The 27,352-nt window shown below is 40.3% G+C and overlaps 1 protein-coding gene and 1 non-coding gene across 6 annotated transcripts in view; both read right to left on the reverse strand.

Moving 5' to 3' along the window:
- Window positions 1-6,902: 6,902 nt before the first annotated feature.
- RPAP2 (RNA polymerase II associated protein 2) overlaps window positions 6,903-27,352 on the reverse strand; it is a 63,006-nt gene continuing 42,556 nt past the window's right edge. For 2 of the 5 annotated variants that reach the window (XM_039484066.1, XM_039484062.1), the window contains one exon: window positions 6,903-8,362. In XM_039484066.1, the coding sequence (XP_039340000.1) occupies window positions 8,179-8,362 (184 nt within the window). In that variant the 3' untranslated portion in view covers window positions 6,903-8,178. The remainder of the gene's footprint in view (window positions 8,363-27,352) is intronic. The other 3 variants (XM_039484064.1, XM_039484063.1, XM_039484067.1) reach the window with 3 other exon arrangements.
- On the reverse strand, window positions 24,449-24,564 carry LOC120371204. The gene has a single exon (XR_005584199.1). It is a non-coding gene; the product is annotated as a U5 spliceosomal RNA (small nuclear RNA).

Here is a 27,352-nt window from a genome sequence, read left to right on the forward strand (position 1 = left end):
GCAGAGACTATGTGATACCAGACTGAAGGGGGCGGGGCTGCTTTGAATGCCAACAAGGGTTTGGTTTCAGGGTGTGTGTGTACATATATTTTTGGTGGTTGTCAAAGTTTTTTCTGGTTTGTTGTTAAACCAGCTGCAAACGTGGTAAAGAGTCTTCGGCTGCATCGTACTACACACAGCACATGCCTGCTTTGATGTTAAAAAGGTGCAGCAGTATGTGCAGAGTTTTTGTTTTATTTAAAAGCAATCCTTTCTATGATCATCTGTATTTGATTAGGGACTTCTAAGAAGGGAAATGGACAGAAGTGGCACTAGTTGATTACAATTAAGGCTTCCAAATAACACAAATTTGTAAAGAGTTTAAAAGCAAACTAGATTTGCGGTCCACTGCAAAGGCATTTCATTCTTCACAAACATTTTTTTTTTAAAAAGAGCAATGGGGACCAGTAGTCTGGAAAGATTGAGACCCATTGCTGAAATTTACATCTGTTTGAAGTAAATACCTTGCCTGTAATTCAGACTTTGGGACAGAGCTCCTCAATTTCTTGGCCCCAAAGACAGGATCGCATCCAAAAGGGGATAAATCTTGAAGGCGTTCCATTTGAATCTAAAAATGTTGAACTTATTTGTTAGTAGCACAGAAGACCTGCCAGTTACTTTAACCTACCCACTGCCCGATCCATTCTTTTATAGGCAGATTTTCTTCTGAACTGCGTCATGCTTTTTAACCGTTGCTCATCCTGTGCATGAGAGAACTGAGAAAGTGGGAGAGAGCTGTGGTCTTGTTAGTAGGCACAGTATCTAAATTATTAGCTTATTCTGATATCTCCATAAAACTAGTACAAAATGCATTTGTTATAATTCATCCTATTAAGCAAGTATTGAAAGAAATAAACAATGCACACAGCAGTAAAGCCACCAGCAAATGCATTTGTGTGCTAATGACTGCTAAAACAGAAGCATAAGCTCTGTAAAAGAGCAAATGGTGGTGACAGCCTAGGGGCAAGCATATTGTCATCTGCAAAGTTTGGGCTTAAAGATGCATCTCTCAGGCTGCAATTTCACTGCAGAGTTAATCTGGGCTCTTAGTGGGTTTCAGCGTCCCTTACCATCCACACACACACAGCCCTTAAACCTTGGCTTATATGTGCATTGAACCTGGTCTTGTTCACCCTTCTCGGGGTGTGGACTACGGTACGGGTTTTGCTTTAGGCAGGTTTTAACTCTCCTGCTCTGCATGTGGACAGAGCTGAAGCCCAAGTTGCATTGTTTAGTTTCTGATAATTCTCAGATGCCATCCCACAATTCCTTGGGGGCTGTATTTTTCTTGTCCTTCTTCCTGCTCTTTTCCCCTTTGCTTCCTATGACCTGGAAGCCATGTGCCAGTTTATATGCAACTTGTCAGCATTTAAACCCAATTCCACACAGCCTGCTCCATTTTCTGCACAGCTCAGCTAAACCGCACAAGAAGATGCCATCCCACAGAGCTGCAAGCTGGCCAGAAGATCACACCAGACTTCAGGTTGCCCTTTGCTTTGAGTATACCAAGAAACATCATTATGGGAGATGCATTTGTATAAGCATGTCTCAAAGAGGCTGGTGGAGAAGGGGTTCAAGTGTATGGATAACCAGTGTTGGAAAGGACTTAAAAAACCTTTAGGGTGCCTACTGCAAAGCAAAGGATGCCCATGCAAGTGCATGAACTTTCCATGTATGTTCCCCTCCTATGAGGACTTTCACTGGGCATGATACACTTGAGGTGGAATCTTTGTGCATGATACACTTGAGGTGGAATGGTCAATTTTTTTCAACCTGGTGATTGCAGTGGAGGAGAACCTGGACACAGAGGGAGCAGAAGAGCAGGCACTAGACCATGGCTGTGTGGGCTGGGAGACATCTTAGGCTCATATTCCAAGGATCTGTTCAGAGATGGGCTGGGGAGCAGACAGGAGAGGAAGTGGCTCAGAACTCAAGCTGCATCTGGGTAAGAGGCTGCTGCCATGTTCGGTATTTTGGGCGGGGGGGCAGGTGCAAAAATCACAGCAAAAATAGGGTTTCCCAGGGTTATGCTAATTAAATTATGGTGAATACTGCATGCTATGGGGGAGGCTCAGCTTCAACTGAACCATGCCATGTCCCTGCCCCCCCATACTTCCTCCACCATGTGTGTTACACGATGGATTTCAAGACGGAAAACTTCTTTAAAAAACGTGACACTAAGGATTTATTCTAGCAGTATTTGAACTGCTTACTCCTAAAAACAATTATTCAAAACTGGGATTACATGCTGTACCACAGTGGTTGTCATCCAAGGGTCCCTGGGGGAATGCAGATGTCTTTCAGGGGGTACATCAACTCATCTAGATATTTGCCTTGTTTTACAACAGGCTACATAAAAAGTTCTAGTGACGTCAGTGTAAACTAAAATTTCATACAATGACTTGTTTATACAGCTCCATATACTATACACTGGAATGTAAACACAACATTTATATTCCAATTGATTTATTTTATAATTATATGGTTAAAATGAGAAAGTAAAACAATTTCTCAGTACTAGTGTGCTGTGACACTTTTGCATTTTTATGTCTGAGTTTGTAAGCAAGTAGTTTTTGAGTGAGGTGAAACTTGGGATACACAAGACAAATCAGACTTCTGAAATGGGGACCAGTAGTCTGGAAAGATTGAGACCCATTGCTCTAGCAAGCATGAATGGCCTACTTTGTTCAGAACTGGCCTAGAGTAAACTGTTATACTGGTACTAGTGTTAGAGCATTGTCCCAAACTACCTGCATTAAAAGTCCCAGTAGCTGTAATACGTGAAATAAGTCTCTTGGTGACTGCCTTGGTATGGGCTAGCAGTGATGAGTATACAGCGCCCAAGGCCTCCGTTCAATGTATTGGCAGGCTAAGGACACTTCTGCAGAGGGGCTCAGGAAGGACAGACAGATTCTCCCACAGTACACTGTGAAACAATTCCTTGAATGGCTCAACTTAATCAGGTGCTAAGAACCCTGGGATATTGTCCCCAGAAATCCAAGCACCTAACCCTGCTTATTGCAGTGCCAATGTGAACCTGACTACACAGGTATGAGACAAACGTGGCTCTGCTGTGTGGATGGGTGAACTCTGCAGAGAAGATCTATCCTCTGTTCTTGGGCTGCCTGGGAAGGCTGTGGCCATCTGGACAAATGCATTATAGGCGTTCAGTGGCTGTAAAAACTGCTCACATGAAAACACAACAAATTCCATTTTTGCTATTGTTGCTAAGTGTACTCCGTTTGCTTCTGCTTCAGGTTGCTTCGGATTAAGGCCAGAAGCAACCACAAAGTGAAGGAAAGTGTAAAAATAGGGCTTAGCAATAGGTTTCTCTCTTTTAGAGACACATGCAGCCTTTCTGATGCTGGGGGGCAATGGGAATATGTGCATCTTTCATCCTATTTAAACTATACATGAATCATGAGGAGATGGAGTTTTGGTAATGGTGCCTGCTGCCTCAGTTCAGTGATATGAAAGCCCTGCTCTTATACCAGGACATCTGTAAAGAATTGTGCTGAAGTGATGCCAAAGCATAATAGCCTCTAGCTCTGCCTGCACCCAGTGAGTATTGGAGCATTCCCCACACAAAAATAAAGGGCCCCACCACAGAGCAAACTGCATGTGGTAGTGTGGGAACTGTGAGGTCTCCCCTTTAGGCAGCAAAAGATGGAAGTTCTCTTTTTGCCCTTGAAGAAGGGGAACAAAGTTAGAAAGAGCAGACTTCATGCCCTCAGGGTGCGGGGAAGAAGAGTTGATTCTATTTCCCAAGAGCCAGAAGGGAGAAGTAAAAAAACCATGGAGACTTATTTATTCAGAACCATTGTGGTTGGCACTAGTGGCAGCTATAGCGTACTCTGATAAATAGGCTTCTTGGAGCCCAAGAGCTATTTACTTTTCATTAGAAGCTCAAATGTTTCCACTAAGCAGTGCTGAAGAGTATGCCTAAAAATAACCCCCCAAAACAAACCAAAAAAAAAAAATCACACCACTGAGCTGACAGGAAATGTAAAAACATTTCAAAGTGAGAAGTACTGAAGCTGATGAAAAACTCATTCATAGTACTTTGCATGTTCATAACACCTATCTCACAGCACAGTTGTAGGGTGGGCAAACAGTGTATTACTTACAGAGAAGTAAACTGAGGCACGGAATAGGTAAGTGGCTTACTTAAGCCATTCTCTGAAGTGATGGCAAATGCAGAATAAATACTGTATTAAAGCACACTGTAAGATCTCCAGATTATCCTATGTGTTTCTACAGTGCTTAGCTCTAGGTGTGCAACTGTAATACAAACAGTAGTTAAATGCTTTCTTTCCCCTTATCTTCCAGACACTGAGAGGATGGGGAGAGAGGATCATTGCTGGAGTCCTTACACTCCAGTGCTTTGGCAGGTAAGCTTTAGAAGAGTCCAGCAGCTTCCTTGGGATTTGAGCTAGACTCCCATGATACTGAGATGTCAAAACATGGAAGCCTCCTAGAGAGTTGTTATTAGCTTTTCCTATGAAGAAAAGGCACCTTTAGTAGACCCTACTGAGCCCTCACACAAGTAAGTGTCACCATGACACACTGTTCTGGTCTCAGACACTAGAGTGTCATATAGTAACCATGTACCTTCTAGGTATGGTCACCATAGCCTTTAAAAGTTACTTCTGCTTGTGATAAAGGAAAACTAGACATAGTTTTTTGGTTGGGCCAACCTGAGCGGTGCTGCTACCCCTGTCCAGGACACAATGCCAACCACTCAGATTAGGAGGGGGAAGAGGAAGATCGCGATGGTGGTGTGTGCGCGTGCGTGCAAATCCATGCCCTTCACTTTAAATGAGGCTCCACAGCCCCTGGTTCATGACAACTTGTACATGTTACCCAATTAGAGGATTTTATGTTCATCTTTTCATAAGGTCTCATTGCTCATCAACATTCTTTGTAAAGTGTTGGTAGCTGATAAGAACTCCTTGCTACAAGCTGTTGCAACTTCTATCCAAATCAGAATTTGGCTTCAAACGCTCTAGTCTTTAAAAGGTATTTTTTCCATTGTGTACTTCAAACAGTTTATATTTTAGCCTAGCACATAGCTCTCTTCCCAAACTCAACCATTTGGTAACTAAGCTGAATATGAGTTCTCATGTAGTGATAGATTAGTAGTAGGTAGTAGACAGTTGAGTACTTATGCACCGAATCGCTTTCTAGGAAAAATGTTTCACAGGCTTATTGTTAAGGAAGACATATCCCTTCCCCTCTCTTGAGTATCATGAAGGAACTACTGAGCAATAACTAATCAAATGTGTGGTTCCCTTTAGGACCCTAGTTAGTCACAAAACAAAGGAATAAACTCTGCTTGAAAACTGAGTTACTGTACATCAATCCTAACAACGAATACGGCTGCAGTGTTTTAACTAATTAACCTATTTAACATTTTTATACCAATCTTAACATTTTTATTACTGACCTTGCCACAAGAAGTGGGAGTGTACTAATAAATTTTGCAGATGCCACAAAATTGGGAGGTAGTGTCAATAGGGAGGAGGAGTGGAATATCATACACGATGATCTGGATGAACTTGTAAACAGCAGTAACAGAAATGGGATAAAATTTAATAGTGCAAAGTCATGCACTTAGGGACTAACAACAAGAATTTTTGCTATAAACTGCTATATCAGTTGGAAGTGACAGAGGAGGAGACAGACCTGAGTGTATTTGTTGATCACAGGATGCCCATGAGCTGCCAATATGATGAGGCTGTGAAAAACGCTAATGCACTCCTAGGATGCATCAGGTGAGCTATTTCCAGTAGAGACAGGGAAGCGTTATTACCATTATACAAAGTACTGTTGAAACCTTATCTAGAATACTGCATGCAATTCTGGGCTCCCATGTTTAAGAAAGATGAATTCAAACTGGCACAGATGTTGAAACGGTCTACTCAGATGATCTGAGGAATGGAAAACCTACCTTATGAGAGGAGACTCAAAGAGCTTGGCTTGTTTAGCCTAACCCAAATAAGGCTGATACGACTGCTCTCTATAAATACATCAGAGGGATAAATAACCCAGAGGGAAAGGAGTTACTTAGTTCTAATGTGGACACAAGGACAAATGGATATAACTGGCCATCCACAAGTTTAGACTTGACATTATAGGAAGGTTTCTAACCATCACAGGAGTGACGTTCTGGAACAGCCTTATAAGGGGAGCAGTGGGGGCAAAAAACCTAGCTGGCTTCAAGACTGACTTGATAAGTTTATGGAGGGGATGGTATGATGAAACTGCCTACAGTGGCATGTAGCTGATCTGTGACTGCTAGCAGAAAATATTTCCAGTGGCTGATGATGGGTTACTAGATGGGGAGGGCTCTGAGTTACTACAGAGAATTCTTTCCTAGGTGGCTGACTGGCAGGCCTTGCCCAATGCTCAGGGGCTGACTGACTGCCATGTTTGGGGTTGGAAAGGAATTTTCCCCCAGGTCAGATTGGCAGAGACCCTGGGTTTTTTTTTTTGGCCTTCTTCTGCAGCATGGGGCATGGGTCACTTGCAGGTTTAAATTAGTGTAAATGGTGGATTCTCTGTAACTTGAAGTCTTTAAATGATGATTTGAGAACTTCAATAACTCAGTCAGAGGTTAGGGGTCTATTTCTGTGGCCTGCAATGTGCAGGGGGTCAGACTAGATGATCATGATGGTCCCTTCTAACCTTAAATTCTCTGAGTCTGAGTCTAATGATGTTTCAGTTTACTACAAATGCCATTTAGTGAATTGGAATTTTTTGGGTTTGTCAAAATACAATTAAGATTGTGAATTCAGCAATGGACTGCAAGTAAAGAATAGCACAATACACCATCTTATGACAACACTAAGAACTACAAGTAGTTTGGTTTCAAAGCATGTTTATTAATCGGCTTAACACTGTGAGCAGGTCATGATGGTCTTGGTCTGGAAAGCTAAACAGTGCATCAATCACAAAATAAATGTAATAACTATTGAAATAAAGCTCAAATGAGGTCTTTTTAATTATTCAAAAATAAACCATGAATTTCTTGCAAGCCAAACTATGAACAGCTACACAATTGGTTTTAAATTCTCAAATGTTACAGAAATTTGAACCCAAACCAATCTTCATAAGTAGCAAAAATAGATATACAAGCCACTGGGGGGTGGGTGGGGTGGCTGTAGACCAGAAATTTTTGCTGTTCTTCTCAGCATTCTGCTGGAGAATGCTGCTCAATGCAGGAAAACAGCAGAAAAGATGCCAGTAATGGTACCCTGCCTTCCATGAGACTGGTACATACTCTGTCTTCTTTCTTTCTTTCCCCTAATCTTGTGGGCACAGTTTGCCTTAAGATTTAGCAATGAAACAAAAAATGGAGATCCTTACTACTTTTTCCTCAGACAATTTTCAGAGCATAAAAAAAACTTATTTTAGCTTCATCCATACCTGGAACTAAAGCTGTGCTACTTAGCTTGTCCAAAAAGATTTCAGAACACCTTCATAAGAAACAGACATGAAAGTACAGGATGCAAAGTAAAATGCTTAATTTCAACTCTAAAAAGAAAAAAATATTGTTCACTATAGCAATACTTCAATACTGACTTCAGGTGAAAAAGAAGAGGGTTTGAGCTCATCATCATTCTGTGGGTAACAACAGAGAAAAAATTGATCAGTAACTTTAAAAGTAGAAGTGTATCAGCTAATAAGTATGACCAATACTAGTTCTAAAAATAAAAAATTACCCCTCCTACTGCCATTCAGAAAGTAAAATTAACCTCAGTAATAAGCAAAAATGGGGGTTTCTAACAAACAAAATCTAAGCTTTTGAAGAGTTAAATTTTAATAAGGTAATTGGCTATAACCATCCAATTTGAATAAAAATCAAGCCAAATAAGATTCAAATGCTGTCCCCATAAACCAGAGTTTGTTTTATATTTGCTAATAGAATTTAAGTAAAATTCCATTGAAAATTACTATATATTTTGACAGGATGACACAATTATGTTAGCATTTACTCAGTGCCGGAATGGTGACACTAATTTTCCATACTGTACATATTCTTCCATTTTGAAAACACCTTACCCATCTTCTAACTTTACTGATACTATCTACAGTCAAAATATTTGCTTTTAAGAAATCCACTTGATTCGAAAAATCTTATGCCAGGTACCATAGTTTTGAGATGACTGACCATTCAGGCATGCTGCCATGTCTAAATATTCTTGTTAAACTTTCAAGATCTTCTTTAGTGAAATGCAATTCTTCAAGTAATGTGGACAGGAACTGTGTATATACTGGACTCTGTTGAGAATTTGCAAAGACTGGAATAATCTGTGACAACCTGGAAGATGACATTGAATACAGAAGAGAGGACTTTAAATGTCTGAACAAGGCTGGTGTGCTTTATACAGAGCTATCAGCTATTAAACAAGTGCCAAAGAGGAAAGATATTTCTAGGACATGCCCCATTTATAACATTACAAGTGATCGTTTATAAGTTTACAATGTAGCATATGAGTATTAAATTGTGAAATTTTATTGCCTTTTACCAAATCTCCATCAGTTTTAAATTAAATAAAATCAAGCAAGAGATTAGTTTCATATGCAGTTAATCAACTATTAGCTGTTACATAACAGGCAACATCAAATTATGTGCTTTGAAGATTAAAGTTTTACGTAACTTAAAAATACCCCAAGAATTTATAGTAAATTTTGTATTGTCTTCACAAAAGTGATTGTTCATCTTGTACAAGTTATGCAGTTCCTTGTACGAAAACAGTTGTAAGAACTGTAGGAAATACTATTTTACTTTAGAGTAGCTGAAGAAAGTATTTCCAGCAACAAATTACCAGCAAAACCTTCTTTTTCACAAGATCTACCAAGTCACGAAGATGACACAGGCACAACAGAGCTTCATACTATTTTCTAGAGAACCTGGGTGTGTTTACTAATGAAAAACCTCTGTCTGTTTATTTAAAAAGGTCTCTCTACAAAACAACTGAAAAAGCTTTTAGGTAGTAAACGCTCTTTTTTTAAAGCCACGAATTCTCCAAATAGTTGGAAACTTCCCACAGTGGCCTTTCAGATTATTATTTAATTTAACTTCACCCACTGCCACTGGGCACATGAGATATGAATAAAATAACACTCAGAAGCTGCAGATCAATCAGAGCACTGCATTTCCTCAGTAGGACATCTGTTCCCATGAAGCAGTCTCTGATAACTTTCTTATACAGTGAGCTGTGTACATTTATTTTAAGAACTTCTGTGTTCTTGTTGGTCAGAATTTTTTTTTGACAGAGGATATAATTCGATTCTGAGATGCTGTTAATCAGGGTTATTAACAGTCTTCAATTTTACATGTTTTCTATCTTACTGTATATTATTATGTAATATATTAAACTCTTTACATGCAGTCCTGCCTTCTTTCATAACAAAAAACAGTATGGATTTTAAGAAGTGAACACTGTAGCAAAACTAAATTGGAACAGCTGCAAAAATTAAAAAAACAACCCCATAAGGAGCACAATACTGTAATTGGATCAAATAATAAATATGGCTTCAGTGATCCACACATTTCATCTTTAAAGCAAATTTTAAAAGATTAGTTGGCCTTTTAAAGTACCTAATCATTTGTATAGAAATGGACACGGTTCCTGTAGTGCTTTTTAAAATTCTGCTGTTTGCAAACAAAATTTTGCAGAGACTTTTCCATTAGACCATGATTCTTCAAACTGGTGAGCAAAGCAGAGCCCCCTAACTTCCTTGTTCTGAAAATGTTGTTTCTCCAAAGGAGATTTAAAAAACCCAGGTTAATTTTCATAATACTTTTAAGAATTTGAGAGCCAGCTGAATCTCTTTATAGTTGTTCCCAGGCTGAAACATCAGTAGCACCAAAGCCAGACTTATTTTTCATGAGATGAGGGCACTTCGCAATTAACAGGCTCAAATATGCTCTGTTTTGTGGACCCAAGGTCAGTGCTGCTAAGAGGCAGTCACTGTATCACAAGGGGCCATTACAATGTATGTTGTAAGTCTGTATAAAAAAGCTTGTGTTAGTTAAACACTATTTCTTTTACCTCCTAACAGTTTTAATTTTAGTGCCTACACAAAAGACCTGTGATCAACACTGTAAGGAAATTTCACACTATTGTGTTATCTGTATATAACTGGTGAAACGTTCCCCTCCTTGCCATTAGTGGTTTCAGGTACATGCGGTTTCATGTAACGTATTCATCCCGGTAAACAGAAAATGTCAGTAACACTAGTGGAAAGATTTATTTTTATTGTTTAGAAGACAACTTCTGAAAAATGCATTTAAACATCTGAATTTATTTAAAGGAAAAAAAAGCAGACTACACAGCTTCCTACAAATTCAGCAGTTCAAGGGAGTGTTACTTGTAGGTAATTACTCTGACATCAGACCCTCTGTGGAAACTGGAGATAGGACTAAATCTCCATTTTAAAAGAAATGCAAATTAAAACAAAAGGTGCCTTTAATTAAGCAAAAGAGGGGTAGGCCACACAAAAGATCCCAAATAACAAAGTAAACATTGTTTATTAATACAAAAACAATCATTTTAAAAAATGTAAAAAAATCTTGATTTCCTGAAAGAACAGAATAGTAAAATGTTTATTTCTGTGATGTCTAAAACAGTATGACATTTAATTATTTTTCATTGCCTTTTGGAGTTTAATCTATGAGATTCATTAAATACTTAAACTATTCAAAAATGGCAGCACTAAGAAATATGAGGTAAGCACACAACATGAAACAAAACCTAGCTGTGACATGTAAACACCATTCTTTCATAGGACAGCAATGTTCACAACTGGAATTTACATTAGTGTTTGGACTAGTGCCAACAGTATTTCCTCCATGCTATGTAAAAATAGCAGTCATGACTAAGCAGTCATTTGTGTGATAAGAATGGCTACTCTTTTTAAAAGACCAAGAAGAGGTATTCTGAGTATCTCAAAGACAGGAATTGATGATCTGGAAGTATTTTTTTTAGTAAGAAGTGCTCAGTAGGGGAGTAGAGGAAGTACTGATAGAACAAGAATTAGAGTGATCAGACCTCAGAGTTCAGCTGGAGACAAGGATATCAGAGAAAAGGCCTGGAGATGCATTCTTCTTCTTCAAGCCATCCACTCTCAGGATTAAAGAGAATGTGTATGATAATTACCCACTGGCACCAGTTGTCACAATTTCCTGACCAGTGCCCGTAGGACACCGGTTGACACTGCAAAATGCTACCTCTACAATACTGCAGAATTACAGACTTTTTCATCTCAGGATTTTTTCTGTGTTGTGCTCTAATTAAAGAGGGCTACGGCTTTTACTTTTAAAAAGCAAGAGGCTTGTGCACATACTTTTAAACTATTTGTTATTTGCTAAAGACTGAACATGTTTATGCCAAGAAACCAGCCTTCTGATTGGTGTATTCTCCTTAATCATACTGTCAGTGTCTTACTACTGACAACAGTAGTTACTTTTGTGCATTAGGGAACACCACATTTTGCAGAAATTCAGTACTGGATCAATACGTTGGCCACTTTTGGCCTTTGGCAAGAAACAGCCAAACCTCTGAAACTTTTCAGATAAGCACTACTTAGAGATTTGGTCAAACAATTTCATCCAACTATGTATATGTTTCTAGTATTTTTGCATTAAATTCAAATCTGAAACTGTTTTAAGGCAGAGACAATCTGACTCAATGTAGTCTATGAATCATATTTATGAACACATATAGAACATGATTAATTTCTCAGTTGGCAAACTGGGTCCTTTTGGCATTTAACAGCTGCCTCTATTTTTACCCCCCATTTAAAAGCAGTTATCCAGAAGCTGCTTTTCTAACAATGAATGATATAAGGCTGGATCTTGCACTGTTGAAGCCAATGGGAGTTTTGCAATTGACTTCAATGGGATCAGGATTTTAGCCTGCACTGTGTAGTAATAAGCTTCACATTTCTAGTCCCCATTATTTCAAAGCTATTACCACTACATGGGGCTGCATTATAAGCAGCATGTATTATTCCTAGGATGCATTAAAGGCCATATTTGCTATCCTCAAAATGGTATGAAACGCTACTTGAATTAAATGGAGTTGCATGCAAATACCTGAGAGCAGGAGATGGACCCAATGTCCCAGTGTCACCGAAACACCAACAATCCACAGTTCTGAAGCAGCCATCAGATCAATAATTCAAATGACCTGCACTGCTTCAATTGCACTGCAGTGACACTCAAAGCTCCATAAGTTCTAACATATTTTAAAAGAACTGCAAACTAAACTGGAATTAAGGTGCAAGGAAGCACCACTGCAGACAATGCAAACGGGAGTTTTTTTTTTTTTAGTACAAATGACACGGCGGGGAAATCTTTAACATTCAGATTGCAGGTTGCTTACTTTCACATACTGAAACATTAAGACATGACAGAGAATTATTGGTGTGAAGGTAGGTAGGTGAGGCAATATCTTTTATTGGACCAACTTCTGTTGGGGGGTGGGAGGAAAAGAGAGAGAGAGAGAGAGAAGCTTTGAGCCACACAGAGTTCAATCAGCCCTTGGAACGTCCTTAATTTTATTAATTTGTCACAAACAGTGGCCTTTAAAAAAAGAAGAGAATAGTGACTTGATTGCAAGAGGACAACAGACATTGAATTAAGATATCCTATATAATTTTTTAAAAGGGGCCAAATTGTTTAGACTGTGCCTAAAGCTGGGCATCTAAAAGTGGTGTGATTTTCAGAGGTGCTGAGCTGGTAGCTTCCCACTGAAGTCAATAGGAGCTGCAGACACTCAGCACCTCATGCCATTTTTGTTTAGATGCTTAAATGTGAATTTAGATGCCCAGCTGTACACACCTGCGCTTGAGCAGTTCATTTGAAAGTGTCAGCCTTAGTACTGTATGGAGATATAAATGAACTCTCATGCTCATTTTATGAAAAAGCAGGGTTGTATATACCAGATTTAGTGAAGCAGTGCAGTTTCCTACACACCCACTTATACCATATGGTAAACAGGTCTTTGTAAAGTTAAAAAAAAAAAAAAAAGGCTGAAAATGTCAAACTACGTCTTATGATAAAACCCGGTTAAGCTGGCTACTCCACATATGCTACATGTGAAAGAATAAGTGAAATTCTTGTTAAGACAAGTAACACCACCACATTATTACCAAGTTATTAAATGACATCTGGTTAACATGAAATACGTTTCCATAATTTCAGCTCTCCTGCTTAAAAACAAGCTTTCTATTTAATAGTTTTCTTACAACAAGCTTTAACAAGTACATTTAGGAGTATGGCTATCTTTGTACAAGGGAAGCCCATACAGAAATATTTTTGGAGATAATAAAAAGCCAGTATTTATGGAGTAAATTTCATTAACTAGTATCTTCTAGTACGCCAATGGCATGTCTACACTGCAATTAGACACCTGTGGCTGGTGCATGCCAGCTGATTCGGGCTCATGGAACTTAGGCCGCAGGGCTGTTTAACTGCAGTGTAGTCTTTTGAGCTTGGGCTGCCGCCTAAGCTCTAAGACCCTGCGAGGTGGCTGCAGCCCAAGGCCAGAAGTCTACACTGCAAGTAAACAGCTCCACATCCCGAATCCTGTGAGCCCGAGTCAGGTGGCATGGGCCAGCCATGGGTTTTTAATTGCAGTGTAAACATACCCCACCCCTAGTCCGCTCACAGAGGTACCTGTGCCACTGTCTGGGTCAAGACATATACGCAGAGAAAAGTGTAGGTCTTGAATAGTGTCTTCATGTGGTTACAGGATTACTTTAGAATATCTCCCATCCAAGGACTGGGAGTAAAACCTTTTATAAACATTACTGAATTAAGCCCCTAAACATCCTCCCTCCCTGGTAGAGAGTCAATACTATCCTCATTTTACAGAGATGGAAACTAAGGCCCAGAGAGTAAGGCCAACATTTCCGAAAGTGACCAGAGATTTTGTCCAACTTGAGACATCTCTAAAAGGGCCTGATTTTCAGAAAGTTCTGAACACCTTGTGCCCTCTGAAAGTCAGGTTCTGTTAAGGTCTCTTAAATTGGGCATCCAAAATTACGTTACTGCTGAAAATTCAGGCCTACATTAATTTACCCAAAAAGTTTGTGGCAGAAGCAGGAAAAGAAGTCAGATCTTAAGTCCTACTCCTACAGAATGTAATGATCTGCTTCTACAACAAGTAAAAATATAGGCAGCCAAGCTTTCTACAGAAAGTAGCTCCAAAAGGATCATCAACATGATCCATGATTAAGCCTGTGGATCTAAAAGATGATCATTTCACTCTTCATATTGTTCACCATTTTTTAAACTGAAATGAGTAATTAGAGAAGCTTTATCACCCAGGCAGGAAGAACTAGTGGGAGCACATATCCTCCTGGATGGTGTTATTAGGGAACAGGAGAGGATAAAAATGGTTTTGCCAACTCCAGCATTCAAAAATCACGAGTCATGACATAATATCATGATGCTGGCTTAAAAATGAGATTCTACGTAGCAATAAGTTTAGAGTTCTACTTATTTGCTTTCTGGCTATGAGCATTTAGAGTTCATATTTTCAAGCTGTTCTCCACAGCTATGAGGGCTAGAAACTTTAAAAAAAAATGTAAACGGTGAGTCTTAAAAAATAAATAAATCACAATTTGATTTCAAGAGTGGGGTCTTTATAAACACCACCAAATATCATGACATCACTGATAATAATTGAGAGAGTTAGCAACCACCTGAAAGGCAGCACAATCTGCACACCTTGCAGCCAGTACCGAATGTGTGCTCAGTGACTGCAGAGAGTTTTGCTGTAGGGAAATCTACATTACTGATTGCTGTAAGCTAGAGAGAGGTGACAATGGACTTCCAACCTAGGTGCCATCCTTAGACCTGCTGAGAATCCCCTCCATTCTCTCCCCGCACCCTTTGGTAAGTGCAGAGATCTCCTTCTATTCTAGGCTATTGGGGGTGGGGGAGAGAGAGGGTAAATGAAGATATTCATGACAATAAAGATATCCTCTTTTCTTCCTCTGCATTCTCTTCCCTCCTGGCTGCTATTCCTCGCTTTTAGTTCCCCTCTTTGCTAATGAGGTCTTTAAGGGATCTCTCTCCCCTCTCCAAAGGCTAGGTAAGTGGCCAATGCATTTACAAGCTCCAAATAAAGATATTTGCTTATGTAATGAATCACCCATGTTTTAAAGAAAGGATCTCAGATCATTTATTCAGCCTTAATGGAAAGTCTGCAGGTCTTGTTAATTTTATGACTAATTAAAATGTTTACATTTCTTTTAGAACACATTTTGAAGATCACAAAATAGAATATGTGAAATAAAATCTTATAGTCCTATAATCTCAGAAATGTTTTATGTGGTGTCACCTGTCAAATGTATCATTTTGGTTAACTCTAAATAAAACTGCACATAAGCCTTAAATGCTCAAAATGAATTAACACAGATATGTTAGAGATCAAAAGAAATAATCAGCTACTCCAACTAAGTGTAGTTAACACTTAAAACTCAAGAGTTCAGTCTGTAGCAGTACTGCAACATATGGTCATTTCACACTGTCAAGAACTATGATTTAGGAGAAACAATGCTAAAAGTTTAATGAAATCTGATTGTGCAGAACACACACACACAGCGCGGCATTTATCTCTGCTTGTCAACCACAATATCATATAAAGAATTCAACAACCTTTTCTGAATAAAAGCTCCACTGTGTTAATTGTATGTTCTCTGCTCAAGATCTTACATAAATAATTTCCTTGTCAACTGTTATGCTCCGGCACAGGGAACATGCCTGAAAGTTGCCTAATTAAACTGCATGTTTCCATATGAAAATTGACTATCACGATGGCTGTTGAAAGCATCCCTAAGAGCACAGGTGAAAAGAGAACAGACCTTCACCCCATGGCTGTCACTCTAACACAGGGGCAGGCAAACTTTTTGGCCTGAGGGCCGCATCGGGTTTCGGAAATTGCATGGAGGGCCGGTCAGGGGAGGGGGATCGTGTCCCCCCTCCCAATCCCTGCCCCATCCACACACACCCCTGCTCCCTGTCCCCTGGGGCCCCTGCCCTCGACTGCCCCATCCAACCCCTCCCCTCATTCCTGACGCCCCCCACGGGACCCTTGCCCCATGCAACCACTCCTTCTCCTGTCCCCTGACTGCCCCAGGAACCCCTGCACCTGACTGCCCCCCGCCAGCCCATCTAACCCCCTCTCTCATTCCTGACTGCCGCTCCTCCCACCCCGGGACCCCTGCCCCATCCAACAATCCCTTCTCCCTGTCCTCTGACTGCCCCCGGAACGCCTGCCCCTGACTGCCCCCCCATCCAACCCTCCCTCCTTCCTGACTGCCCCCCGGGGACCCATGCCCCATCCAACCACCCCTTCTCCATGTCCCCTGACTGCCCCCTGCCCCATCCAACCCTTCCTCTCCTTCCTATTTCCCCAGGACCCCTGCCCCCATTCAACCCCCGTTCCCCATCCTCTGACTGCCCCGCCCTCTATCCACCCCCCCTGAACTGCCTTGCTCTCTATCCAACCCCCTCCGCCCACTCCCTGCCCCCTTACCGCGCTGCCTGAGGCATTGGTGGCTGGCGGCGCTACAGCTGTGCTGCCCGGCTGGAGCCAACCACGCTGTCGCCACCGTGCAGCACAGAGCACTGGGTCAGGCCGGGCTCTGCAGCTGCTCCAGAAGCTCACAGCCCCACCGCCCAGAGCACTGCACCAGTGGCAGAGCGAGCTGAGGCTGCGGGGAAAGGGGAACAGCAGGGGAGGGGCCAGGGGTAGCCTCCCGGGCCAGGAGCTTAGGGACCAGGCAGGAGGGTCCCACGGGCCACTGTAGTTTGCCCACCTCCGCTCTGACAGGTACTATAATAAAGATAATTTGCCTTGTTTAATATTTAGAAACTGTGCCTCTTCCTTTGAGGCTCCATGCACCCCTCTGAGCCCACATGTGGAGGGAAGTCTGTGTAGGACTGGGGGAAGCTCTGGAGACTGAAGAGGTGGGCTGGGGCAGGGAAACCAGATGAGGTCTTCCAGATTCCTCCCTCACAAATCTCATGGGGACATCATTAAAAATTAATAAAATCACAAGCCATATTAAGTTATGTCCTCTTCCCATCTACCTTATGAAGTTCCTCCACTTCCTCAGGGGGTTACGAGACACTCACAGTTCTTTAAAAACAGAACAATCCCTCCCTCCCGCAACAAAACCCAAAAGTCCATATCCATTCCCACTCTCAACCTTGAAATAAGAGTGGCCAAGGGTATTACTGTGTTTGACACATGAACTGGCCAGTCAGAAAAGGACAAGGCTGCACTGCTCCTCTATAAGTGACTGTTGGGGTAATGGCAAGACAGCTTATTTAAATTCATAATTTTGTGCCCCTCCTTGTTGTGAGACCCATGAAGAATTCAATGTTCTATCCATCAGCCTCTCTCTCCTTTATGCTTCCCTGACCAGACACATCTCTACTTCTTCCCCCATGGGCTGGTTTAGCCCTACTGAGCAGAGACCATCTATGTATTCAAAAGTACATTTGTAGAATATATATAAAATCAAAGCAGGGTTAGGTTAGGTGCCTAAAGCCACTTATGAGCTATGTTGGCTTTCTTGCTCTTTTCAGTCCTATATGTAGCTGAATGCCTGAATATTTGAACACTTGTAAAATATTTAGATTGGTGTATGTACATGAGTAGCTATTTACTTCAAAAGTCAGTGACACTCACTACTTCATATGTTACTGATCAAAGAAAAGTAATTAAGAAGTCTGTCTGCATTTCCATTTGAAACTCCAATTTGGAATACAATAATATCTTGGAGGCTTCAAAACTGAATTAGGATGAAATTTAGAAAATATGGTATGAATCCAGAAAAGCAATTTATTGTCTTCAAAAGTGGCATCTTTTTAAAAAATTACAGCACATCAAAAAGCAGACTATTTCTACTCTTTCTGACAATTTTTGACAAGCTCTGGATCAATATCGGCTAACATTAAACGAATCTTCTCTTTTCCCTCCACCTTTTTGTAAACATTTATGGGCGAGATCTTCACCACCACTCCAACTGTTTTACATCACATAAAAGGGCTGGAACTGCATAAAGGGGATCTAAAAGCCCTGTATCTAGCTGGGGGAGGATTCCCCTGAGGCAGGCCTGCCTCCTGAGGAACCCATTGCAAGCCCTAGCACAAGAGGCATGTGGGAACAGGATTACAGATGGGGCCACAGTACTCAGCACTGCAGAGATTCTGGGCAGCAATATAGCCCACAGGGCAGCTCCAGGAGGCTGCTGTAAATTAGCCGTGTACTCAAGGTTGTCTAAGTCAGTGGTCTCCAAAGTGGGGTGCGTGGCAGGAAGAGTGCATGGGGGGGGGCGTGGGGGGCTTCGTCAGTGGCTTTTTTTTTTTGCGCATTGGCAAAAATGGTAGAACCAGTGCGGCAGGGGGTGCGTGCTCAAAAATTTTTTTACTGATAGGGGTGTGCGATCAAAAAAGTTTGGAGACCGCTGGTCTAAGTTACACTGGAGGCCACTCCAACCCCCAGTACAACCTAGGATTTGGAGGGTACAAAAGGTGATTTAAAGCCAACTTAGCCCCACTATGTCCTGGACTGCAAGTTCTTTAGAGGCTCAGCAGAGAATCTCACCCTATTTAGTTAAACACAACACATTCAGATAAGGGATTACCTTATTTTAAGTTTCAAATCACGTTCAGTGGCAACACAGCATAAGAAACTAGTTTGTATCACATGGTGTTTATAAACCATCATATATAAATATGTGAAGCTCTATTCAATGAATGAATAGGTACAACTGTCAAGAGTTATATTCCCTCGCCACACAAGGACTTTTTTGTACTTTTAATAATTATTTATTTCAAACAAAATAGGTGGTAAAGCAGTACTCTTACTTTAAGGCTTTGATAAGCCTATTACTGTAATAAAACCACACCTCTACCCTGATATAACGCAGTCATGGGGAGCCAAAAATCCCTACTGTGTTATAGGTGAAACGCCATTGTATCAGGGTAGTGGTGGCAGGGCTGCAGGGGTGAATTAAAGGGCCCGGGGCTCCCCGCAGCAGCCGGAGCCCCAGGCCCTTTAAAATGCTGCCCGAGCCTCGCTGCCGCAGCCCCAGGGTACCGGCAGCAGGGCTCTGGCGGTGATTTAAAGAGTTCCGGGCTCCCCGCAGCAGCCGGAGCCCCGGACCCTTTAAAGTGCCGCCAGAGCCCTGCTGCTACCACGCTGTATGCAAACCCGTGTTATATTGGGCCACGTTATAGCGGGGTAGAGGTGTATTATTATTCAGAGGTTGAATGGAATAATCTTTTAGTGTACCAATCCTTTACAAATAAAATCTTAGATAAAACTTTAATTAGGTCAAAATAAATTTTAGGGTCTTCTCCATATTAAAAATTTGTCCACAACAAGCGACTATCTAAATCAGCACAATGTGTCAGTTTCTACTTAGGAGGAATATGGGACTGAAACAAATCAACCAACCCACTGAGTGACACAGGTCAGCAATGAGGTGCATTGTGTGCAGGAAGAATAGTATATGGTAGCCCAAATACCATCAGCCTGTACTACAACTGAAGTATAGCAAATGCCATTAGATCCTCACTGTCAGAACTTCAGTTTCCTAGGGTCACACCTCCTCAACACACACACAAATAATAAATATCCACAATTTTTATATATTGCACAACTCCCTATTTGAAGGAGATTGAACCACACAAACCATGACATAACTGAGGGAGTGAAATATAAATCGAAGCGGCATTGGTCATTTGAGCTCTCCTCACAAAACATATTGAGATGGTAAAGAACTAATGAAGTTGTTACCTTGCTTAACTTCAGGCAATAACGTACATCAGTTGCCAGTAAATTATACTCCACTTGATCAATGCGTGCTTGAGACAAATACTTTGTTAGGACATCTCACAAGAAATGGCATGGACTATAGCTTAAATCGCAACAGTATTAACATCAAAAATTTGCTGCTTAATGGAGACTCATTCAGCAATTGCCATGTTGCTGAGTGGTGTTCTGCCAATTTGAAATTATGCATTCTGGCCTAAATGCAGACATTGCCGAATACAGATTAAAAGAATTTTAAACTGAGTAAACATGAATTATATAGTGAATAGCTTGTTCTTGAATTCTTATTCAATACAATATTTCAAGTCTCTTGGGTTAATTTAAATATTGGCTGTTTCTCTTATATCAGATATCCTCAATCAGGCTGATCAGCTGCCCACTGGGACAATTCTACCATATATCCCAGAAGTTCACTAAATTGATTTTTTCTTTTGATACAGTTTATTTTAACATGGTACTGAAAGTTGGTAGGCACAGGCATGGAGTAAGGTTAGTTACAACTCACTCTAATGATAAAGGTTGACAGGTATGAAGTATAATCCTGTGTGTGATAGTTAAATGATTACACAATCATACTGTGTTACAGACAACTACACAGGCTCATAAGTATTAAACGATTATTACTAACTCTACCTCGAACTTATATTTAGCTGTTATGCTCATGGGTAAGATTTAAAATATTCTATGCTTATAACTTCCGTTCAAGTTTTTAAAACAAGCTCAACAAAACATACTAAAAAACCTTGTTAAAAGCAAGAGGTTGCCTCTAGAGTGAAGATTTTCCATTAGAGCACATTAATATTTGATGGATGATCTTGAATTGAAAACATCTAACTTACAAACATCAACATGCAGAAGTGTTTAAAGAGACCTCCAGAATTACATTTTGATGTTATGAAATGCTGCTAGTTAAATAATTTGATCAGAACTAATGTTATTTGCATCTATGGACTTAAAATGTTCCATATTTAAAGCCTTTACCCTATTAGGTTAGATTATAAGAGATGGGAGAAAGGGAGTATTTTGAAGCTCTTTTCTTGAATCCCAAAAATTCACTTTTATAATAGGGAGAAGAGACACTAGCATTTACTTGGGTGAATAAGAACTTGGGTGAATTACCCAACATTTTATGTTTTCGTAATATTTCTGTCATCTATTTTAATAGTGAAACCTCTTAAGCAAGAACAAAGGTTATGTCTGGTCTAGTTTTAAGTACAATCTAAAGCCCCTTTCTTATAAAGAAGAAAATTTAGTAGATATATAAAATGTAGACTGCATTCTATTATTTGACATTTCGTTATTGTGTAATGACCTGTTCACAGAATCCAATATAGTTGCCTTACATATTATTTTAACCCTTTGATGGCAACAGAAGCTAAATTATTCATATTTTTAATTTTTTTGTCCACTACACTTAAATCAAGGATATAAAAACTGATTCAAAACCAATGGCTTGAATGCTAACAATTGCAGGAGATGGGATTCATTAAAAAAAGCTTATCTTTGTTCACTGCTCCCACTACTGTCAGTTTCTTCACCTGCAGCCTCCAGAAATCACTGACTTGCTCAAGTAAATGTTTTGATTATATATATTCTTCCTTAAAAATAAAAATCCCTTTATTGTCACTTTTATTTCTTAAGTGCCCACACTTCAACAGACAGGGTAAAATCCTTTGCCACTGAATTCAAGGGAGCCAGATTTTCACCCACCATACAGATAAATGGAAAAGACTTTAGTTAAAGGTGAAAGGAAAACCACACACAATTTAATGCAATAATCAGTGTATATAATCTGCTCAACAATACACTTTATACTCTTAGTAACAGAAGAGTTTAATATAAACTGAAAAAACAATTGATTTTATCGGCCTTGCTCAATCAGTGATCTGTATTCCAACCAGAGATTTTTAACTAATTTATCAATGGCTTACAAGAAAGCCTCCTGATACACCACACTATTTATGAGATGTCTTTAAAACTCGTTTAGTACAAAAGTGATGGTTATATAGAAGAATGGTCCTGGGGTTAGCAGACAGAACTGGAGTTCTAGTCTTAGCTGTGCGACAGAATTTCTGAGTTACCAGTCAGTGCTTCATTTTTCCATATGCAAAATAGTGATATTACTTTCCCCACAAGATTGTTGGGAGGCTGAAGTGAATACATGTGAAAATGCTTTTCCATAATTCTTTTAGCTGTATACTACACGGTATCTCATTATATATGACTATGTAGAGGAGATGTGTTAGGACAACATGGGTTTATAGTTACCTGACCAATTACAAAAATAGCTGATTTTAAAAAAAAATTGGTAGGTATTGATAGTAGTCAATACTAACATTTTTTTTACTAATAAAGAACAGAGCTGTAAGCATGAATAGCAGGATGTACTGACTACACCTGTCTTTCTTTCTGCAAAGCTTCACTTGTCAGCTGCCAGCTGTTACAGATAACAGCCAGCCAGATTACTTCAATGATGTTGTATCAATGGAATATTATTGATCACAAAAAGAGTGTAGGTCAGGGAGGGGCAAAAATCTAGAACTTCCTCATACCATTAACTTCCTCAGAATGGCAACTTGTAGTCACTGAAAGAAAGTTAATAAAGGTCACAAAAAGAAGTTGGAGATTTTTATATTAATACTCAAAATGTGATACTATTTATCACTTTTCTTGCATCGTTTATTCAATAAGGATTTTGCAAAAAAAGTAAAATGTCAAATGTAAAAACACAGGAAAGATATGTTTTAGGACCACATTGTAATTTCCAAAGACAAAAATATAGTGAGTCAAATTTCACCCTCAGTTACAACCATACATTCTCATTAATATTGTGCACCGGCGGTGTACCAGAAGAGAGAATTCGCAGTGTGTATCAGCATTAACAAAATTAAATGAACTGATGTGAAACTTGTTTGAAACATTAAATGAACAAGCATATGCTAGTGTCCACAGCATATGCAACTCTGACATACTATAGCGTGATATGTTAAAATGCAATTCTCTTCTGAGAAGTAACTGTAAAAATGACACATGCTACTACATAACACCTCGGCTCCCTGTGTATTGTCAGAAGGTTATCTACTACACTAACATTAATTTGTCTTTAGTTCAGAGACAGGGTCTGAATCTCTAGTCTTGTGTATAACATTCCCTCTGAATATTTTCCTTGCTAGATATGTATAACCAATTCAGTTCTCACAGTAATTGTTCTAGGAAAAATGCAGATTTCAGAATATTCAGCAGATACGGACAATAGGTCAAATCCACCCATAATACTTGGCTGCTTAATGCTGATCCAGTGATGCACAGCAGCTGGGAAGCCAGTTTAACCAGGTAGCTGGGAATTTTCTTGTTTCACCATGGCCTGGCCCAGGACATTGGGGGAATTAGAAGGCCTGCGCTCTGTGATCCCCAGGTCTAACTGCCAACCCCAACACATTAAAACAAATCATGAGACTAGATTAAATATTATGTTTAAAAATAATTTGGGGGTTCTATTTATTTGCCTGCTGGTTTTTGAGCCTGTAGGGTTCATGTTTTCAAACTTTCTCTACAGACCATAAGGGCTAGACACAATTTTTTTAAATTTAAAGTTACAATTCTCACCAAATCACATGACTCCAGAAGCTATGCTTTTAAGATATCAAATATCATCATAAAAGTCTCAAGAATTGGAAACACTGAGAATGACTTCTTGAGCAGTCAGGTGCAAGACAGAGCAGCCCTGAGGTTGCTCTAGCTCACACTGTAGACCAGACCAGTCTCCAGCCAGGCACTAAGCTGAGGGAAGCATCAAGAGGGCTCAAAGCCATCTTTACTTTCTTCTCCCAGGTCCTATGCAAAGCACAGCTCAGACAGACTGGAGGATATGGTCCACTGTTTTGTATTAGAAACATAATATAGTCATCTATTAATCAGAACTAAATTAGGATACCACACCTAGATAACCCATTTGTTGTAATTAGTGGTGTAAATATAAATATTATATATGTCTCAATGCTTGTAATATTTCTTGGCATTTAAAGCCATAACGCTTATTTTGGAAGCTGTTCCAAAAGATTTTCACTTGGCTGGTTTATAATTAAGTAATTTGTTAGTTAAACCCCAGAATAAATAAGGATCAATTGTTTGCTATAAATACAATGGCTTCCCAGAAATGTAGTCCTCCTACCCCCCAGATACATATATCAAAGTCAGACCTAATTTAAAGGATTCCATTTATTTGAAGTCAGTCCCCTCTGCTAACCAGACCAACAGATCAAAGATACTTCTCACTTCTTATACTCTACTGCTTCCTTCTCCTTCTCTCTTGGCTTTGGCCCTCCTTTTATTCCACCTCACATTCTCAGATCAGTTCCTTATGAATCAAATGTCCTCCCATCCAACCCCTCCTTAAGTCCTATTTTTATTAAACTTCTTACACTGATCCCCTCATTGATCAGACCTTCCGTTTTTTCATATTTCTCAACTTATGTTGGGTGGAGTTAGAACCTGATCCTGCAAACACTTACACATGTGAGTCTGTCCCATAGAAGTCACTGTGTCTACTCAGATATGTAAAAAAAATTGGGTAGAAACTCATAAATGTTCCTCTCCACAGAAATCTTTAGTAAAAGGCAAAAGATTTATATGGTCTGAAGAGAAACTCAGATATGTAAAGTTAAGCACATGCGTAAGTCTTGGTAAGACTAGGGTCTTAGAATGGAAGCTTTTCAGAACAAGGGCTTGTAAATATTCTGTAAAATTACAATCCTCTGTGAAGCAAAACACACATTCTACTTCAATGGGCAACAGATCTTCTGGATACTTAGATATATCAATGGTCTGCACATAAATCCTAGTATATTTTATAAATAAAATGAAAAACCTCTTGCATAAACAGCTATCAAAAATGAATGAATTTAGTAGTGAATAGTAAAAGTCTCTCCTTGCAACTGCTTGTCAGTACTCTGTTAATGCTATGGAAAAACTCTGGTAAAAATTGATTCAGATATACAGTGTGTTGCAGGTGGAAAAACTACAGTCCAATCCACCTAGGTAAATAACTCATCAATACTTTACAAATGTACCCACCTGCACTCAGTTACTATGGAAACTATTTACCATAAAATTGATCATAGTTTAGTTTTAGAACTTTCTAACACAATAATCTGATTATCTACATTTCAGTCCAATATACAAACCAAACACTTGGAATAATGCAGCTGAGTAAAGAGACAAGCCAGGAATAGACTTGCTGCTACTAAATATGTCCAAATTTAAAAGAAGGATGTGAAAGATAAGCACATCACTATTTTTCTGATTAAACTTCACTGTTTGCAAAACTCCTGCTATTCCAGTCCTGGACTTCTCAAAGGGGATTTTCTTTCAAAAAAATTCCCCTGCACTGCTAATCTTGCCACAGCCCCAGTGGTGGTAGCAACAATGAGAGCATTAGTACAGACAGCGCTCTGGGCAGCCATCGGCTTTTTATGCACTATTTTCCCTAACCCCCTAATAATTTCTATAGTCTACCTTTGGACAGCGAAGACTGACAATTATCCATCTTCGCACACTCATTAACCACTAAGTTATACCATTTCCAGGCCTTCAAGCACCCATATCTGTTGGATGAATTTTAAGCTACATTTTTTTCAAGGCCATAATTTTTTTTTTTTTTATAAAAACCATGAGATTTTGCAGCTCTTTGTATTCAAGACAAATGGAAGGATTCTTCCTCCTGTTACTGTCCCCATACACTAGTATGGCAACACTGTTTGTTATATCAGATCTGTGATTCTCAATTGCTGTTAAGAGAGAGAACAAACCAAAATCCGAAGGATTAAGTGTTGGTCTTTTAGATAGCCCCAGCTTAGTACCTACTCCTGGGGGAATTTTGCGACACTGCGCATGCGAAGAATTCATGTCTCCAGCAGATTTCTTTGCTTCCCCGCATCCGCCCAACCCCCGTGCATTTGGACCGCCCATACCCAGACCCCCCCGCCAAGCCTCATCCTGTACACCCAGAACCCCCCTAGCTCTCCATACCCAAACCCCACCCCACTGAACCTCAACCCCTGCATCTGGAGCCCCCTTCACCCAGACTCTGTGCCTCGAGACCCCCACCCCTGCACCGACCACTCTCACTGAGCTCCCTGCACTCAAACCCCCACCCTGAAGAGCCCGACTGCCCTGCACCACCCTGAGCCCCCAGGTCCAGACTCCCATGCCACTGACCCCAAAATAGCTGTACCAAGACCCCCATTCTACAACGCTCCACTCCCCCAGCACTGAGGCCCCCCTGCTGAGCCCCCCACACCGCTGAGCCCCAACCATCTTCACCTGGAAGCCCCTGCAGAGTCCCATTGCCTCTGCATTTGGAACCTGCCCCTCAACAAGCCTCTGTGCATCCAGATCCCACCACATCTAGACCCCTCACTGAGCTGCCCGCACCCAGACTGTCCCACACAGAATCCTCTCATCCCACACCTGGATCCCCCCAGACTGAGTCCCTCCACACTTGAATCCTGCCTGGTTGAGCCTGCCTTCCCCACACCTGGAGTGCCTGGCGCAGAGGGGCAGGGCCCCAGGGTGTTTCTGGGGCAGGCCCAGGCCTTGTGCTGTGTCAAGGTCAGGTGCAGCCTCACCACTGAGTCCTTGTCCCAAGGGTGGGTGAGCTGCAGGGTGACCACACATCTTCGTGCAGCCAGTGGCCTGTGCTCCCCACTGCCATGCTGGAGCCTCTGCATTTATTTATTGACAAATAAAACTTGCAGAATTTTAAAATATTGTGCATAGACTTTTTAATTTTTTGGCGCAGAATGCCCTCAGGAGTAAGTACCTGAGATCATACTGAGTTTTAGCTCCAGCAGTAACAACAGAGAACCATAAGGACTGGACTGGTAGCGCAGGTCTTCCAAAGTTATCTGTTATCTTAGGCCTTCTCTACACTCAAAAGTTGTACTGCTTTAACTATAGCAGTATACAACCCCACTAGCGTCAACACAGCTATACCGGCACAGCTTATTCCAGCTATAGAGGTTTAACTGAATCCTCTAAGGGTTGTACCAGTACAACTATCCTGATTTAAGAACCAAATAAAAAAAAATCACATCCCTAACTGAAATAATTATGCAGGTACAATGTGTCTGTGAAGACCAGGCTTTCAGCAATCTTTCTGAATTCTCTCAAGAAACAACACGACAATTCAACACACCCTGTGAAAATCTCACTCGAGTCAGTGGGACTGCACAAGGTATGTCACCAATGAATTCGGACCATTCTTTAGAAAGTTTATTGAGATAAAATTAAAGCTTTGAATGTAAAAGATTGTGATAAAAGAAAAAGATACAAGTTATTTGTCTAACAGATGGCTTATGTTTCATGATAAAAATGTTTGCATTTAATGTATAAAGATTACCTATTAATAAGGAAGCAGGTATATTTTCAAAGGGACGTTTCCA

Source organism: Mauremys reevesii, linkage group 8 (assembly GCF_016161935.1).
Source record: "Mauremys reevesii isolate NIE-2019 linkage group 8, ASM1616193v1, whole genome shotgun sequence".
Lineage (NCBI taxonomy): Eukaryota > Metazoa > Chordata > Testudines > Geoemydidae > Mauremys > Mauremys reevesii.